Raw genomic sequence first — 14,698 nt, 5'->3', positions numbered from 1 at the left:
AAGTCATCAGAGAAAACCCCCACCCTGAAGAAGAGGCTTGCTCTACTCTGGCTGCACTTGGTAAATCTTTGCTGTTAAACTGACAAAAACATCAAGATAATAGCATTGGTATTTTGAAGAGTCAGCCTGAACTTGCAACCATCATCTCTCAGATTTCCAAGAGCTGCTTTAAGTATGAAACTGAAACTTCTTGGGTCATCTAAAAGAAAGGCTGATGTGGAGTAGAGCAGGTACAGATAGTCATAACAGTGAGGTAAAACAAGCCAGCTGCAAGGCTAGAAGGCAAACAAAAAGGTAAGATTATATTTTTCATGTGAGCCTACAGAGGCTTGTTTAGCAGTTTGACTCTGTGCCAAATAGCTCACTGCACTTCTAAAAAAATTGCTTTACTCTAAAAAAGTAATCTGAAAGATCCCTGGACTGCAGTCAACTTAATATCACACATATTTGCATCTTCAAAGCATTCTCTTTGGCTCAGCATAGTAGCAGAAGAAACTACAAGTGGTTATTTCAACCTTGAGGTAATTGGATGCATCGCTACCCCACCCACCAAGCAAATAAATTGACTTTGATGTCCCTTTAATATGTCACAGAACAGAAAAATAAAGGCGTTATATTTAACAGTGTGAAAGAGATTATTATAAAGATTAACATTTTCAAATGAATACTAAGTGTAAATTGGTATTTGTAGTCCATTCTTTCAGCACCTTGCTATATTTGAAATATACCATCTTCAATGACAGAGCTGACTTGTCAAGACATTTCCCTGCAAATAGGAAAATATGTTTTATTACAGCCAGTTATTCCAAAGATACTCACTGAGATGAACTTGATCATGGGGGCCATCTGTCCTGCAAGGCTCAAACCCAAATCACTGTTCAACATCTATGCAGTTATGTGGAGACGAGGAGTTATAACTCATTGGACACTGGTACATCATACTGAAGCTTCAGCTGGAGTTTAAAGTAATGCAATAATAATAGCTGAGATTGATGCTGCGTGTGTTGCAGTATCTATCTATCTATCTATCTGTCTATCTATCTATCCATCCATCTATTTCCAGCACACCTTTGGTCTCTCTACTTGTAGCTGAAAGAATACTCTGGTTACAGGCTAAACTCTGTGTGCTACTGGGCGGATATTGATCAGGGAACACCACTTCCTCGTGTACTTGTTCCCCAACTTGACTATTGCATTCTGAGTACCAGTTCCAGGGCCATTCATGCATGTATTAGCAGGTGGAACTCACCTCGACAATTAGGTCCTTTGCTATTTTAATGGTAAGTAGTGGGACGAAGGTAAATATATGGAGGGAAAAATTCTGCATTATCGATCAGTCTTAATATAGTAGGAACACTTCAGTGGTTATTGAGGCAAAATGTCACAGCAGACATGATAAATCTAGAGTAAACTATTGATAAAAATACATTCACTAGAATCCAAACATGGTATTTTTTTTATTGTCTTAATCTGTGAATTTTAATGTGTATTAGCAAGCAATGCTTCCATGCCGATCTCAGTTCTCCTTTTTTGCATACCTACAAATGCTAGATGTATTTTAAAGTTAAATAATGAAAAATGTACATTGGCACCTGTTTTAGTCTGCCTGTTTTAGTTTTCCCTTTGTTTATTCCTAATATTACATGGATCATATGCAGTGTTTGAAAAACTCATTCAAAGAACTCCTTTAAATAAAGATCAATTTGCCAACGGCTTTGTACAGACATATATGTGTGCATAGACATGTAAAGAATAGAAAACACACAGGAAAATTTCCACTTGATACAATTGAAAAACATTAAGATTTGGAAAACGTTAAGACATCCGGGTGTACAGCACATGTAAACCATTTTGTGGTGAAAGCAGAAATGTTGATTTGCACATTTGCTGATAGCTGCAGTATAACAAAGTCAGCTTGCTCCTTTTCATCATTATAGCTGATGCTTCAGCAATAGGTTTTGATTAAAAAAAAAACACTCTCAAACATAAAAACCCAGTTTATGCTTTAGAAACAATTGTGTACAGAACAATAAAAATAACAGCATGTGGATTTAAAGGAGCTACACAAAAAAGCTACACAAAAAATCTTAACAGAAGCAGAATTAGGAGCTTTGTCAGTATAGTGGAAAGTCTCCTAAGTTAGATATGTCAAATCCTCTTTTGGAGGATCTTCGTATCGTCTAGGGAAGCTAAACTCCTTGTTGCATGACAATTTCCCATCATATCTTCACATATCTTATCTGAAGCAAGAATGCACAAAACTTTGGCTAGGAATACAGGCTGTGGTGAGTGTAAGGATCTTTGGTAAATCCCAAATGTGGTGTCATGAATTTATGGTCCTACTTCTATATAGGAGTAGGACTATATCCGGTGTGCTACTAAGGCCTGTAAAATGGTGATTAGTTCTGTGGTTATTTGTTTATTCACTGACATTGCTTGCAGGTTCCTTTCACAAACACAGCAGAAGCTAGTGGAGGATTATATGTAAAATTGTAAAGAAGAAAGCATGCCTCAGAGCTTGGTGGATGCTTCATTAGACTTGTACTTACCTGGTTCTGACTCCCTTCTCTAGTGTACGATGGGAGAGAGAGATGTCTTGATTCCCTGCTCCATGACTGGATTCATAAAGATACTGGATATTAAGTGGATAATTTGAAAGCAGAACATTCTTCTGGGTGTCATTAACCCATCACCCTGCTGCTAAGCCTCGATTATGCTTGGTTTCCCATCAGGGCAATACAACTATGAATGAGTGTGCTGCCAATGCTGTGGCAGGAGATCAGCTTCAGTTTCCCCCTGCAGTGGTAAAACCTTTCCTTGGGGTTTCACCCAGAGTAGGTCTGCAAACATCAGTGATGTAGCTGGGCTACAGCATGAAACTGTAATTCAGAAAAGGTCTTGTCCCTGCTACGCTTGAGACACAGGCAGTACATTATGATCCCATCATATCCCACTTTCCTCATGATAGATTAAAAACCAGATCCTGAACTTCTTATGTGTGCTTGCAAAGGGTATTTTTCTTCTGTTTGTGATTCTGGCTTCATACATTGGCAGTGTTTTATAATAAATCATTAAAGAAATGACACTTCCATGCTGGGAGAATACTTGCTTGTCTTACAAGCTAAGGTAGACACTGTAGCAGTATTCCTGTATATGGCCACTCTCCTAAAGTGACACCGTAAGCAAGGGTTATGTTTACATATTCACTATATTTACATGTTACATCAAGACAATTATAATCAGTCTTGAGTCTAAGTAATCTATCTCTAGATTAGCTTTGGAACATGCAAAAAAACAGAGTAGACATCTGTTCCATCTAAGATACAAAGAAGGGGTGTGTTTTCACTAAAAAAGACTGAAGTTCAAAACTTGTCATCCTCAGTTAAAGGCTCGTAGGCATTATCAAATTGTATAAACCAAGTGTCTAAATAGAAAAGGTTTGATATTAAAGGGGAACCCATCCACATAAAATAAAACTCTTTAAAATGGAATGTAGCCAGTTTCTAAATACATTCAAATATTACAGTGTCTCTATAAATAGAAAACTAGATAGTGCTGAAGAGCTAAAGCAGTCCTTTCCAAATAGTTCAAGTATATACATTTCTTTCTCTTTACTGTCATTAATACACAGCTGCTTGCGCTGCAGCTGTTCTAGCCTTTGGCAACAGTTCAAGTAACTTCCCCTCTTCTCTCCTTTGCAAGCCTCCATCTTCCGTTTTGACACCACAGAGTTGCCAGGCATACCTTGATTTCATAAAGTTTTAGGGAAAATGCCATGTGTCCCAAACTGCTGGTGTCTGTGCAGCCAATCAAAGAAGCATGTCAGAAATTCACCATGGTCTCACTACTTTCACTCATGTAGTGGCACATCTCGAGTCCCAGCGCTATATTCAGCAGAGGCTATGTGCTGACAAGCTCCCTCTTACTTGCACAGAGTCTGCTGAGAAGGATTTCAGAATAAACTTGATTTATTGGACCTCGGACATGATACGGGGACTGTGAATTTGTTGCATAGTCCTGCAGTTGTGATGGCTTGCTTTGACTGCCGAAATACTTCCCCAGTGTGTAGTGCCTTGATAACGTCATTGCTATGTGTGGATTTTCTTCAGAGGGATTGGATTTCACCACCTGCAAAAGGAGTGACATATGTGAGTGCTTTCTGCCTGCACCTAGAAAGATAGATACACAGTTGTGTGTACAGAAATGCTCAGACAAATGCTCCACAAAACAGATCCTGACACTCTTACCTTGAGCTGCAATTTGCTCACAAACAGTATTTTAGTGGGCCAGCTTGTTATGTTACATACTAACTAAACTGTAACATTTTATTCACTTGAGCCTTGAAATCTAAATGTATAGGCCCATTATACTCAGTTGGTTGATTCTGTAATGCCTTTGTATACTAGACCCTGTTCTCTTCATTAGGGATAATTTATCTAAACAACAAAATTCAGAGATAACAGCTTGTCTGTATATTTACCACGGGAAAAAAATAAACTTGAGACATTCCTGACTTGCGGGAAGGTTTAAATCCTGCTCTGATCCCAAGCACCTGAGGAACACATGCTGTGTTTCAGCTGTGATTCCTGTGAGAATGTTTCACTCTCAGATCTTGCTGCAAACCTGGCCCAGCTCCATGTAAGGATGAAAACACTCGTGTCATGTTTCTCCAAGAAGGGAGTTACAGTGCAGTTTAACATCCCTTTCCCCAGGGCATCACCCTCACATAACCACAATGTGGTTCAGTGACTTACTACAGAAGAATGCTCCTCCTTATCTCCCAGATATGCATATATTTTGGGGATTATCATGTTCAATCTGCATGGAATAAACAAATGACTGTGGGACTAATGAGAGAGGAAGCAAAAGGTAGGGTTGTCTGGAGCCTAATGACTGGGGGGGGGGGGTGATCTCCTGTGAAATACTGAAGGTTTTATCTCAGTGAAAACACAGTCATTGATGAATAATGAAGCAACTTCAAGAGAGACAAAACTTCAGGACCTAGCACAGATGCAGGACAAAGGACCCTGACCCTGGCATTGGCAAATGCAGAGAAAGCAGAAAAGGGGCCAAGTGGTTAAACTATTTTCAAAACAGTATGTTGACTTGGTTGCTCTGATGCCCATCAATTTTCTGACTTGATCAACCACAGCAGACATTTGAAAAAGCAGACTTCATTTATTAATGCACATTTTTATGCAGAAGCATATTAACTTTTTAAAAAGATGCATATTTAGGGTTACTGAACAATCAAAAACAATGTTCATATGTAATGAAGCTCATAATTAGTGAAACAATTCAAACAAAATTAAATGTGAAGGATTAACATGTTCAAAGGCTGAAATGACTGGGCAAAAAGGCTATGAGGGAGCTGGCTGAACTAAAAAAGACCAAGAATTATCCACACAGAAAATTAATATATCCTCTGATCAATTTGATACAGCTAAGCTAAGAGCTGTTATTTGTTTTCATGCAATTACTGCAGGTTCATTTTTCTAAATTAGTGCCTTAGATCTTACAACTACTTCAGAACGATGCCACCTTGAACCAATCACCCAAACTGCATTCCTGTTAGGCATAATCTCTCAGGAATGCAATCTAATGTTCATCCAGCAGCCAGGCACTGGCTGAGATACCAAAATCTCAAGGTTGCTAGTTTTTATATTGTGACCATGAATTCATTGCCATTAAATTAGGAAATAAATTTGAATTAAAATAGAGGTTCCATAAAGAACTTTTTATTTGCTGGCCAATGTACTTCTCCATAAGCATTTGTGAAGAATGAGGTAATTAAAAAGTCAGGTTTGCATGTGTGCATAGACCCAGAAGGATGTTTGGGCAGAAAGTGACAGACATATAAAACATCTTTTGTCCTAGATTGATATAATCCCTTGGCAATCTGAGTGAAGATTGTAGGGTCTACAGAACTGTATTTCTATGCAATCAGGGTGACCCAAGGCCCTCTGAAGTGGGTTGGTGGGACCTCACAATAATTTCTCAGGACAGTCGGGAGAAGTAGTTTTCTGATTGGCCAGCTAGTGAGAATTAAATGAGAACTGCTGAAGCATTTCAATTCTTGTTTTCTGACTGCACGGAATGGCCAGCCCTCCATTCCCACATGGCCATGCTTTAGCTCAGATGGCATTTAAAGAGGGGTGCCACCTTCTGCGAGTTTAGGAATAATTTATTTAAGAGAAAGAAAGTGAAAGTACAAAGCAGTAGAGTTAATCTATTTCATCTGGTTTCCTAAAACATGAAAAGTGCTGGTTTTACACAGTGTTCTTGGCTCTGTCCTTGAAGGCAAAATGCCATTTTCCTAGTGCAAACTGCTTTAGCACCTGATGAAACTCCACTTGCCAGGATGCAGAAATAAACTGATGACAAAACTGTTAAAACTAATGAGGTATCAAAAGCATTCAAGGACTTTCTTTCTGCTTTCCTCAAGGATCCATTCTGTTTTTTGGTGGCTGATGGATTCTCCCGGGCACATCTATGCTTCTTTCAGGCACAACAACCTCTCAAGCCTCATTAACAACAGCTCTGTGAGCCAAATTCTCCCCTGATCCTCCCCAGAAACACATACTCTCTGTTGAGATTCCTCTGGCAGGGAAGCAAGGACAAATCTGCACATGAGCTCATACTAAATGATGGAGGAGTGCATGAAAAATGCTGATGGCTGATCACGCCCTGCTGTTTTCCACCCAGTTCCATACAAAGCAACTGAAATATTTTACTTTGAAGCTCCCTGTTTCATTTGAAAGCTCTGTGGAAATAGGGAGCACCAGCAATGACCCATAAAGACACCAGCATCTGGGTTCTAGACAATAAAGGGTCAACATAGCTGTTTGAGTAAAATGGAGGGAGGCCTTTACTCCACAGGACAATTTATCCATTGCATAAATATCTGCTAGGTGACTTGCTCCTCTTTTCCAGCTCCATTTGGACTTAGCTGTGTTCATGCCTCTCTCATGTACTGAGCAGAGTAGATTAAAGGATGGGTTAACTAACCACACCTGCTGTGTTTGGTCTCAAAGCAGGACAGAGGCCACGGCAACAGGCTGAAAACATGTGAGTTGCTGAGGAGCCTGAGGTGGAAACCAGCTGTGAGGCTGACACACAGCACATGAGGTCAGATGGGTCTGATAATGCTCCCACAACTGTGCTTAGTCCCAGTGAGCCTCACACTGGAGAACAGTCCCAACCAATGGCAGCTCATTGTCTCCCCACTCTCTTTTGGAAATACCTTGTTGTCTGGTATTTTGCTTCTGATATTATATCTCTGTGATACCTAAGGAGAAAAATCAAAGCCTTACAGTTATTAACTGTTTTTATTCTGCTTTATGTAAAGGTGACTGCTGTGGCTGAGAGAAAATAGCCAGGATTGCTATGCTAGTCCTTGTTCAGCAGACACCACAAGGACACTCTGGAGCCTATGCCTGAATTTTACTATCACCACCACTGAATTTCAGTTTGTTTTGTTTAAATTCTCCTAAGTTTAATTAGCCACAGTATATTTTATTTTCCAGTGTGTACTGTGGGTGCCTGATGAAGGAAACCTTATTTTTAAATTTTTGCTTTTTTTGGCTTTTTATAGAAAATGTATCATAGTTGTCCTGACCTTTCTTCACAGCAAAAATTGGTGCTTCCACTTCAGTCTTGGTCTCATGGCCCACCTTTGTACCTGTGAAGCTCTATGGAGCTTCTGTGCTAACCCTGCCCAAATCCAGGTCCTGGGAACACGCTTGGCCAAGAGTGAGGCTTACACAAAAATAGGCATGACTTGGCAAAATAAGCAAAAGGATTTTATCCTTCTCTTGAGAGATTAAGAAAACATTTGGTGGTATCTCTTATTTGAATTAATTTGTTTTGATGGAAAACAAATTCTAAATTCATGCTGGAAAAATGCTAGCCTTTCACTTGTGTTAGTGATAGTCTTTTTTAATATTTATGCACTTTTGATAGCTCTAATTTTCTCCATAAGACATAAATTATGGAGTTCTGTCTTCTAAATGACACATCAACTTGCTTGTGTCATTTTTAGCCAGTAAACAAAATCCTGAGTTTTCTTCTAAGTAGTAGCTTCCTACAGGCTCAAAGCCCCCATCTGACTGTGGAACACCATAAATTCATTAACTCTTGATGTCAAAGAGACATCCTTCATTGTATCCTTTTTTCCTTTCAAGCTTTTTGGTAACAATTTGTTCTCATTCTATATTTCATCCTATGAAAGAACTTGCACCTGCCATGCCCAGTTTGATCACTCAGGGGAAATGCAATCTTCCTGAAAGATACAACAGTTCAAGTTTTATTGCTCTAAACAGGTTTTAACAGAATAAATTGTGGTAGTTTCCTAATCTTTTGTAAAAAAGACAACCCAGATTCAGTTAATAAAAATGAAGATCCTTGTAGCTTCACAGGCAATCTCTCACTCTGGGAAACATGACTTAAACTGAAGAGCTAGCAGAAGGCTTCTCTGTCCTTATATCCAGCAATGAATTGAGGCAGGGGACTACTGACAATGTCTGAGTGCACAATTCCAGTTTTCACTGAAGAAATATTTTTACTGTGAATCAGGAGTTAAGTATCTGGAAAGATATGAGCCCCTTTTACTCCTCAAAGCTTTTTCAGGTTTCCAAAGGGAGTAATGTAAGATTCATGGGTCTTTTTGGGGGAATGAATGATGTGTTTGGATTCTCAGCAGACTGACCACTCATAACAGGAACCTGGGAACTGGCCTTTTACACCAACAAACTGGTGTCATGGATATGAGGAAGAGCTTGTTTGGAAGCTATAGGAAAATCTGGTGGTGTTGCTGGCAGTTCTTTTAACTATCCTATGCAAAATTACTGTCATCAGCCTAATGACAGAGCTATCTGCTCACTTGCTACTCAACAATTACACCCTGTTTTAATTCAGGGTCACCTGCACAAACCAGAGGTGCACTTCTTCATAAGGTACAAGAAATTCCAAACTGAAACAAATTCTTCTTTTGCTGATGGGGTAGAGCATTTACTATAAAAAGACATACCACATACTCAAAATACATCTTAAAGGAAACCAGTAAAACTTTAAATATCTTGTTTTTCAAACCCTTTACTTTCACTGGTTTGGCAGCCTCTTGGCTGATTTTGTGCCTAGATATAATAATGTGTTTGCTTATTCATTTTTTATTTAATCCATGGACTCCTGTCATTTGTAATATATTGTGAATATTCCTTGCCAGAGCTTCAAATGAACAAAATAATATATTCTCAATTGCCCTACTCATATATTTTCGATGTCTTTGTTTCACCAGGCCAGTAATTATAAAACAGAAGACAGAATTTCTGTAGATTTCAGACAAAAAAGAAAGAACTATGGGCCTGAGTGACAAGCTACTTTTCCACTTCTATTTGTATAGTCAACCACTATAACCATCCCAGATAAATCTTTCTCAGACATATGAAAACAGATCCATAGCAGTAAGACTGGTCTTTCAATTTTAAGCCCCATTTTAGATGTACCTATGGTTTGATGGGAGTCTGCTGAGCTGTTCAGTTAGGAAGGATTTAGACAAAACCCGTGTGACTGAGATGTGGCAAAAAGATAAACTGAGTCCATACACAAGTAGTATCAATACAAAACACACAGCAAATAATACAACAACCTGGAAACCATCCAACATCCTTTGCAGAAGAGCATGCCTAATTTTATTTCAAGGAATCACCACTACAGCAGTTAAGCCTGCCCTTGGGTGTCGTCGCACTCTCAGCAGCAAGGGATGAGCACCGCCGTAAAAAGTGCTATCCCTGGGGTTTAAATTCAGGCCTAACTTTGAGTCATGGATGCAAACCTCATTGTGTACGGTTTTGCTTCTAAGCACCTGGCAGCTAAAATCTCTCTTAAATACCTGGGAATGATATAGGTGTAAACTATTACCTCATGGAAATGGCAGCCACACTTCCCTTGCAGGAATTCTTTATAACGTCCCATGGTGATGACGAAGGTGTCAACAACTTCATAGCCAAATTTTTTTGCTGTATCCAGAATAACCAAGTTTTCGTTCCACAGGTTTTGTATTTCTACCTGCATTCCAGACAAAATATTGCAGTGTCTTGTCAGCAGGACTGTTTAAAAGTTACTGTATTCTGCCATGGAAATGAATAGCAAGACTGCATTTTGAGTAAAACAAGTATAGAATCATAGGATCATAGAACAGTTAAGGTTGGAAAAAACCTTAAGATCATCTAGTTCCAACCCCCCTGCCATGGGCAGGGACGCCTCACATTAGACCATGTCACTCAAGGCTCTGTCCAACCTGGCCTTGAACATTGGCAGGAATGGAGCACTCACAATGTCCTTGGGCAGTCTATTCCAGTGACTCACCTCTCTCACAGTAAAGAATTTCTTCCTTATATCCAATATAAACTTCCCCTGTTTAAGTTTGGACCCATTACCCCTTGTCTTGTCACTACAGTGAAGAAGAATCCCCCTCCAGCATCCTCGTAGGCCCCCTTCAGATACTGGAAGGCTGCTATGAGGTCTCCATGCAGCCTTGTCTTCTCCAGGCTGAACAGCTCCAACTTTCTCAGCCTGTCTTCATACAGGAGGTGCTCCAGTCCCCTGATCATCCTCATGGCCTCCTCTAGACTTGCTCCAAAAGCTCCATGTCCTTCTTGTATTATACTCCAGACATGAATTACCATAAATTTGCTCTTGAAAACAGCTATTACTCCAAGGCTGTTGTAGATTTTTGCAGGAATTATAATTACTTTTCAGCAGTTGTGAAGCTTCTTTCATGCGAAGATTTCAATGCTGTTAATAACTATTGCATAACTGGTTTTAATATGTACTTGGCTAATGTGAAATGTAAAAAAATAAAAAGAAAATCCTATTATAAAGTTGTCTGTAGTGAATGGTGAAATTGTTCCTGTAAATTAAAATTCATCTTCAAATCAAACTCATTGAGACTATTGCTTAAAAACGAGTATAGGGCCATGGGAATCTTAGAAATTGTTACACTGAAGAATAGATTGTTATTTCTAAAGATTATGCAGGAAGGCCAGGAATACAAAAATGTTAGCCATCAATTTGGCAAAGCGGTGTATTTGACATTGCAGACAGAAGGGCTTTGAGAGTAGCTGATGTAATCCAGAAGTCCAGAGCACCCAAACCACATGGATAATTTGGCATGGGATTCCAGTATTGCAAGGGAAGAGAACATCAGTTACGCTGGTCAATGTAGTTGATTTCTGGAGTTTCATAAATTTACTCCATAAGAATCAGAAAAAGGTAAACCTGGGAAACCATAATACTCCTTCTATCCTTGCCTCACCTTCCTTTGATCAAAGTTCTGCTTTTTCTTCTTCTAGGAGTGAACTCTACTGAAAGCCATGGGAGAAGCCATGACATTTCTTCATGATGATGCCAACAATTTCCCTACTTCATTCTCATTTGATCATCCGGATAAATTAAGTAAATGGTTGGAATCAATAAGAAGACATTCAGCAGAGACAAGGCGGATAGTACTAACTTAGACAGAAATAACGGGGAAAATATGACAGGGCAGTCTCCATAGCAAAAAGAAGGGTGAGAGTAGCAGTAGGTCTTACAACAGTGTGTTACAGCTGCAAAAAGATGTGGGCGCCAGTCCTCAGTGTGATAGAAGCGCTGTACTTAAATTATGAAAGCAAATCATTTTCTCTTTTCAACACCTGTGAATAGCTGGAACATTACACACAGTTCCGGTAGGCACCATTTACTCCTTTCTGCCCTCCAGCTCTTCCCATCCCTGTGTCATCTACATATTTTATTATGGACGGTTCAACAGAGACCCACCCTTCAAATTGTAAATAAAAATATTGAATGAGTTACACAGCACATTGAAATGGACCCATCTGTTACTCTGAGAGTCTTGGATATGATTTAAACTGACTGCAACAACCCATTGATATACAAATAACAGACTAGATTCACCACTACATTCCAGCTGCTCTGTAATGTTCTGGTTTCATAGGCTGGTTAAAATGGATTTATGGATAGCTGTGCAACGCAGCCAGACCAGTGAATCTGATCCAGCAGTAACAACAAAGGAAGCCTGAGGAGGGCCCATTTTCGATGTGGTATGAGGAGAAATCTGCCTATCCCAGGCTCATTTTCTCACCTTTGACATCAGGATTAATATTGGAGCTTCTTCTGGTTCTTGTGATGGCTGACTGAGCATGGGTGTTCGAACAGCGGTGGAATATGTGAAATATGGCAAATTGGTTTGAATCCATATTAGCAAGCAGTATGAGCAAATACAAACATTAATTTTTCTTTGATCCATTTAAAGCTTGCTCAGCAGAGGTTGTAACATATTTTGACCAGACAGTAAAATTATTGCTGAAATGACAAATCTTCCACAAAAATGCACTCTAAATGTACTGTAGCTTACCTGTGATAGAGAATGTATCCCATCCACTGGCAGGTGAAAGCCCATCCCTATGGATTTGATAATTACCAGGATATTTGACAGATTTTCCCTGTTTGGCAAATTGAAGAAAAAAGGTCACAGAGTTTACTTAGCAGACACATCAAAACACATTGCATTTTAGTGTCTTTTCACTAGTTTTCAAAGTCACTTAAGTGCACACACACATGAGAAAACAAATGAAGTGGTTTGTGGAGTTGGTTTTTGTAATTTATTATATCAAGACTTGGAATAATACCAAGTACATAGCATTACCTGCTCAACACCTTTTGGATAATTTGCAGATGATTGGAATTAAGCCACTGAACACCACCTACAACTAACACGGTCTGGGCTGTGTTCTCCAGGGGACGTGATCTGAAACCCAGAAAGGAAAACCAACACGTTGCCTTAAAACAGATGTCAACCATTTTAACTGCGTTGCATTGCAATGCATTTCAATGAACTATATCTGGCATCCTGATCAGAGACCTGATGTCATTTTCTACTATTTTTCAACCACACAATACAGCTTGCACACGTTATATTTAATTGTTTACTGACTTTAATTGCAAAATCTGTTAAACACATTTGTGACTAGAATGAGAATACAAACAAGCTGGCAATAGAGTTTGTACGGTACCTCTGCAGCAGTTGTTCTAGGGCTTTTTCAAAAGTTGGTCTCTGGTTTGAGCTCATCCAAAACTGGGGGTAGTAGGAGTAACTGATGAATGTTTTCCCCTCGTTGATATTATGATAACATTTAACATCATGAGTCTTTTGCCATTCCTGAAGAGTCTTATTCACTCTTTCTATTAGATAGTACATCATTCCTCTGTTAGTTGAGTCACCTATAAAGAGAATCTTTGGATGGAAAAGGATAGTACTTAGAAGTTATACACTCCAAAACCCAAAAGCTAAGAAAATAATACAGATAATCTGACGGTCTTTTAAACCCTTCTCATAAGGTTCAAGAAATATCACTGTGAGCTGCCAGCTCTTCAGCCATGACATCTCAATATTAAAGTTCCCCTTTAGCAAAAACTGTGTAATCTGATTAACAAAAAGTTATAATTCAAAGATGAAAAGTACAGGTTATAGATGGCTATAGCTGCACAGCCCTGCATTTTTCATACTTGATCATTTCTATTGCTTAAGTTTACTTCCAGCTGCTAGTACAGAGCCTCTTGTGGTTGCTTGCAGCTTCCTGCTTTCTTTCCTCCAGTTTTTTGTGTGGTTTGTTTCTACACAGCATGCCTTCATTAAAATGTCTTCCATAAATGTGATTCATCAGAATTTACACCAAGTAACACGTACACACACACACACACACACACGTAGAGCTGTTGCTTTTTTTGTAGAGAGATGGCCTTTCTGCAATTTCAGAGAGGGTGGAAAAAGAGGGTTGTTTTGGTGGAAGACATGAACAGAGTCCTGGCATGTATGATGTGACCACCAGGAAGCATTGCGGCCTGAAGGGAGTTAGAAGTGCTGTCAAAAAGACAGAAGTACTTCAAGTATAGCAGTTTTCACTGGGCAGCTCTGAACCTGCAAGTGAATGAACAAGTCAGATTTGGGCTTGCTACTACTCATTCTGTAGACTCCCTTGAGAAATCAAACATCTCTGTATGTGGAGACCACAGAACTTAATGTATGGGATTTTTTTAATGTAATTTCCCTATATTTGTGGCTAGAACTAGCATTTCCTCCTGCTGAAGAGAATATTTAAGCAATAACAAGAATCCAAAGGGGAAGAGAACCCAGGTTCACTGTGGTTTGCCAATGAAACTGTGTGTGTAATCAGCTATTACCACAGTCACCTCAACCAGAAGTCCCCACAGAGGAGCTTAAATATAAAACTGGGAGTCAGAAACCCCACAGAGCCATAACAGCGTAACAGCCCTGTTTTCTGCACAACAGTAGGCAACTTCTCCTACCTCTGGCACTCAGAGTAGTTGACACCTTGTAAGCTGTGTTTTGTTGTTTGGTATTTTAATTTGATTTGGGCTTCATGCTTTACCACTTCCAGCTTGAATATTTAGTTATGCAAATAAAATTCAGACTGCACAAGATTATGTGTTTAAGAGTACATTTCCAAAGGTTCTCTTAGAGATTTTATGTGGTGAAAGCATCTTGAACTCCTCTTATCTAATACCTCTCTATTTATCTATAACCTTCAGGAATGTCAGTTTTAGGAACTGATTCCAGTTCCCGCTATAAACCTATTTTGATTAAAAATAAGCCACAACAGTATAATAATGATGGTTC

General features: G+C 39.2%; 1 protein-coding gene across 4 annotated transcripts in view; it reads right to left on the bottom strand.

The window, feature by feature from the left end:
• Window positions 1-671: 671 nt before the first annotated feature.
• Window positions 672-14,698, bottom strand: part of CPED1 (cadherin like and PC-esterase domain containing 1) — a 157,436-nt gene continuing 143,409 nt past the window's right edge. For 3 of the 4 annotated variants that reach the window (XM_031046312.2, XM_031046314.2, XM_031046313.2), the window contains exons 20-24: window positions 13,074-13,294; window positions 12,707-12,808; window positions 12,416-12,503; window positions 9,919-10,065; window positions 1,434-4,128 (exon numbers count right to left, since the gene is read on the bottom strand). In XM_031046312.2, coding sequence (XP_030902172.2) covers window positions 3,901-4,128; window positions 9,919-10,065; window positions 12,416-12,503; window positions 12,707-12,808; window positions 13,074-13,294 — 786 coding nt within the window. In that variant the 3' untranslated portion in view covers window positions 1,434-3,900. Of the gene's footprint in view, window positions 767-1,433; window positions 4,129-9,918; window positions 10,066-12,415; window positions 12,504-12,706; window positions 12,809-13,073; window positions 13,295-14,698 lie in introns of those variants that run through there. The other variant, XR_004080177.2, reaches the window with a different exon arrangement.

The sequence above is a fragment of the Melopsittacus undulatus genome, chromosome 5 (genome assembly GCF_012275295.1).
Source record: "Melopsittacus undulatus isolate bMelUnd1 chromosome 5, bMelUnd1.mat.Z, whole genome shotgun sequence".
NCBI lineage: Eukaryota > Metazoa > Chordata > Aves > Psittaciformes > Psittaculidae > Melopsittacus > Melopsittacus undulatus.
The sequence above is the reverse complement of the archived record's forward strand: the minus strand, read 5'-3'. Positions and strand labels throughout refer to the sequence as shown.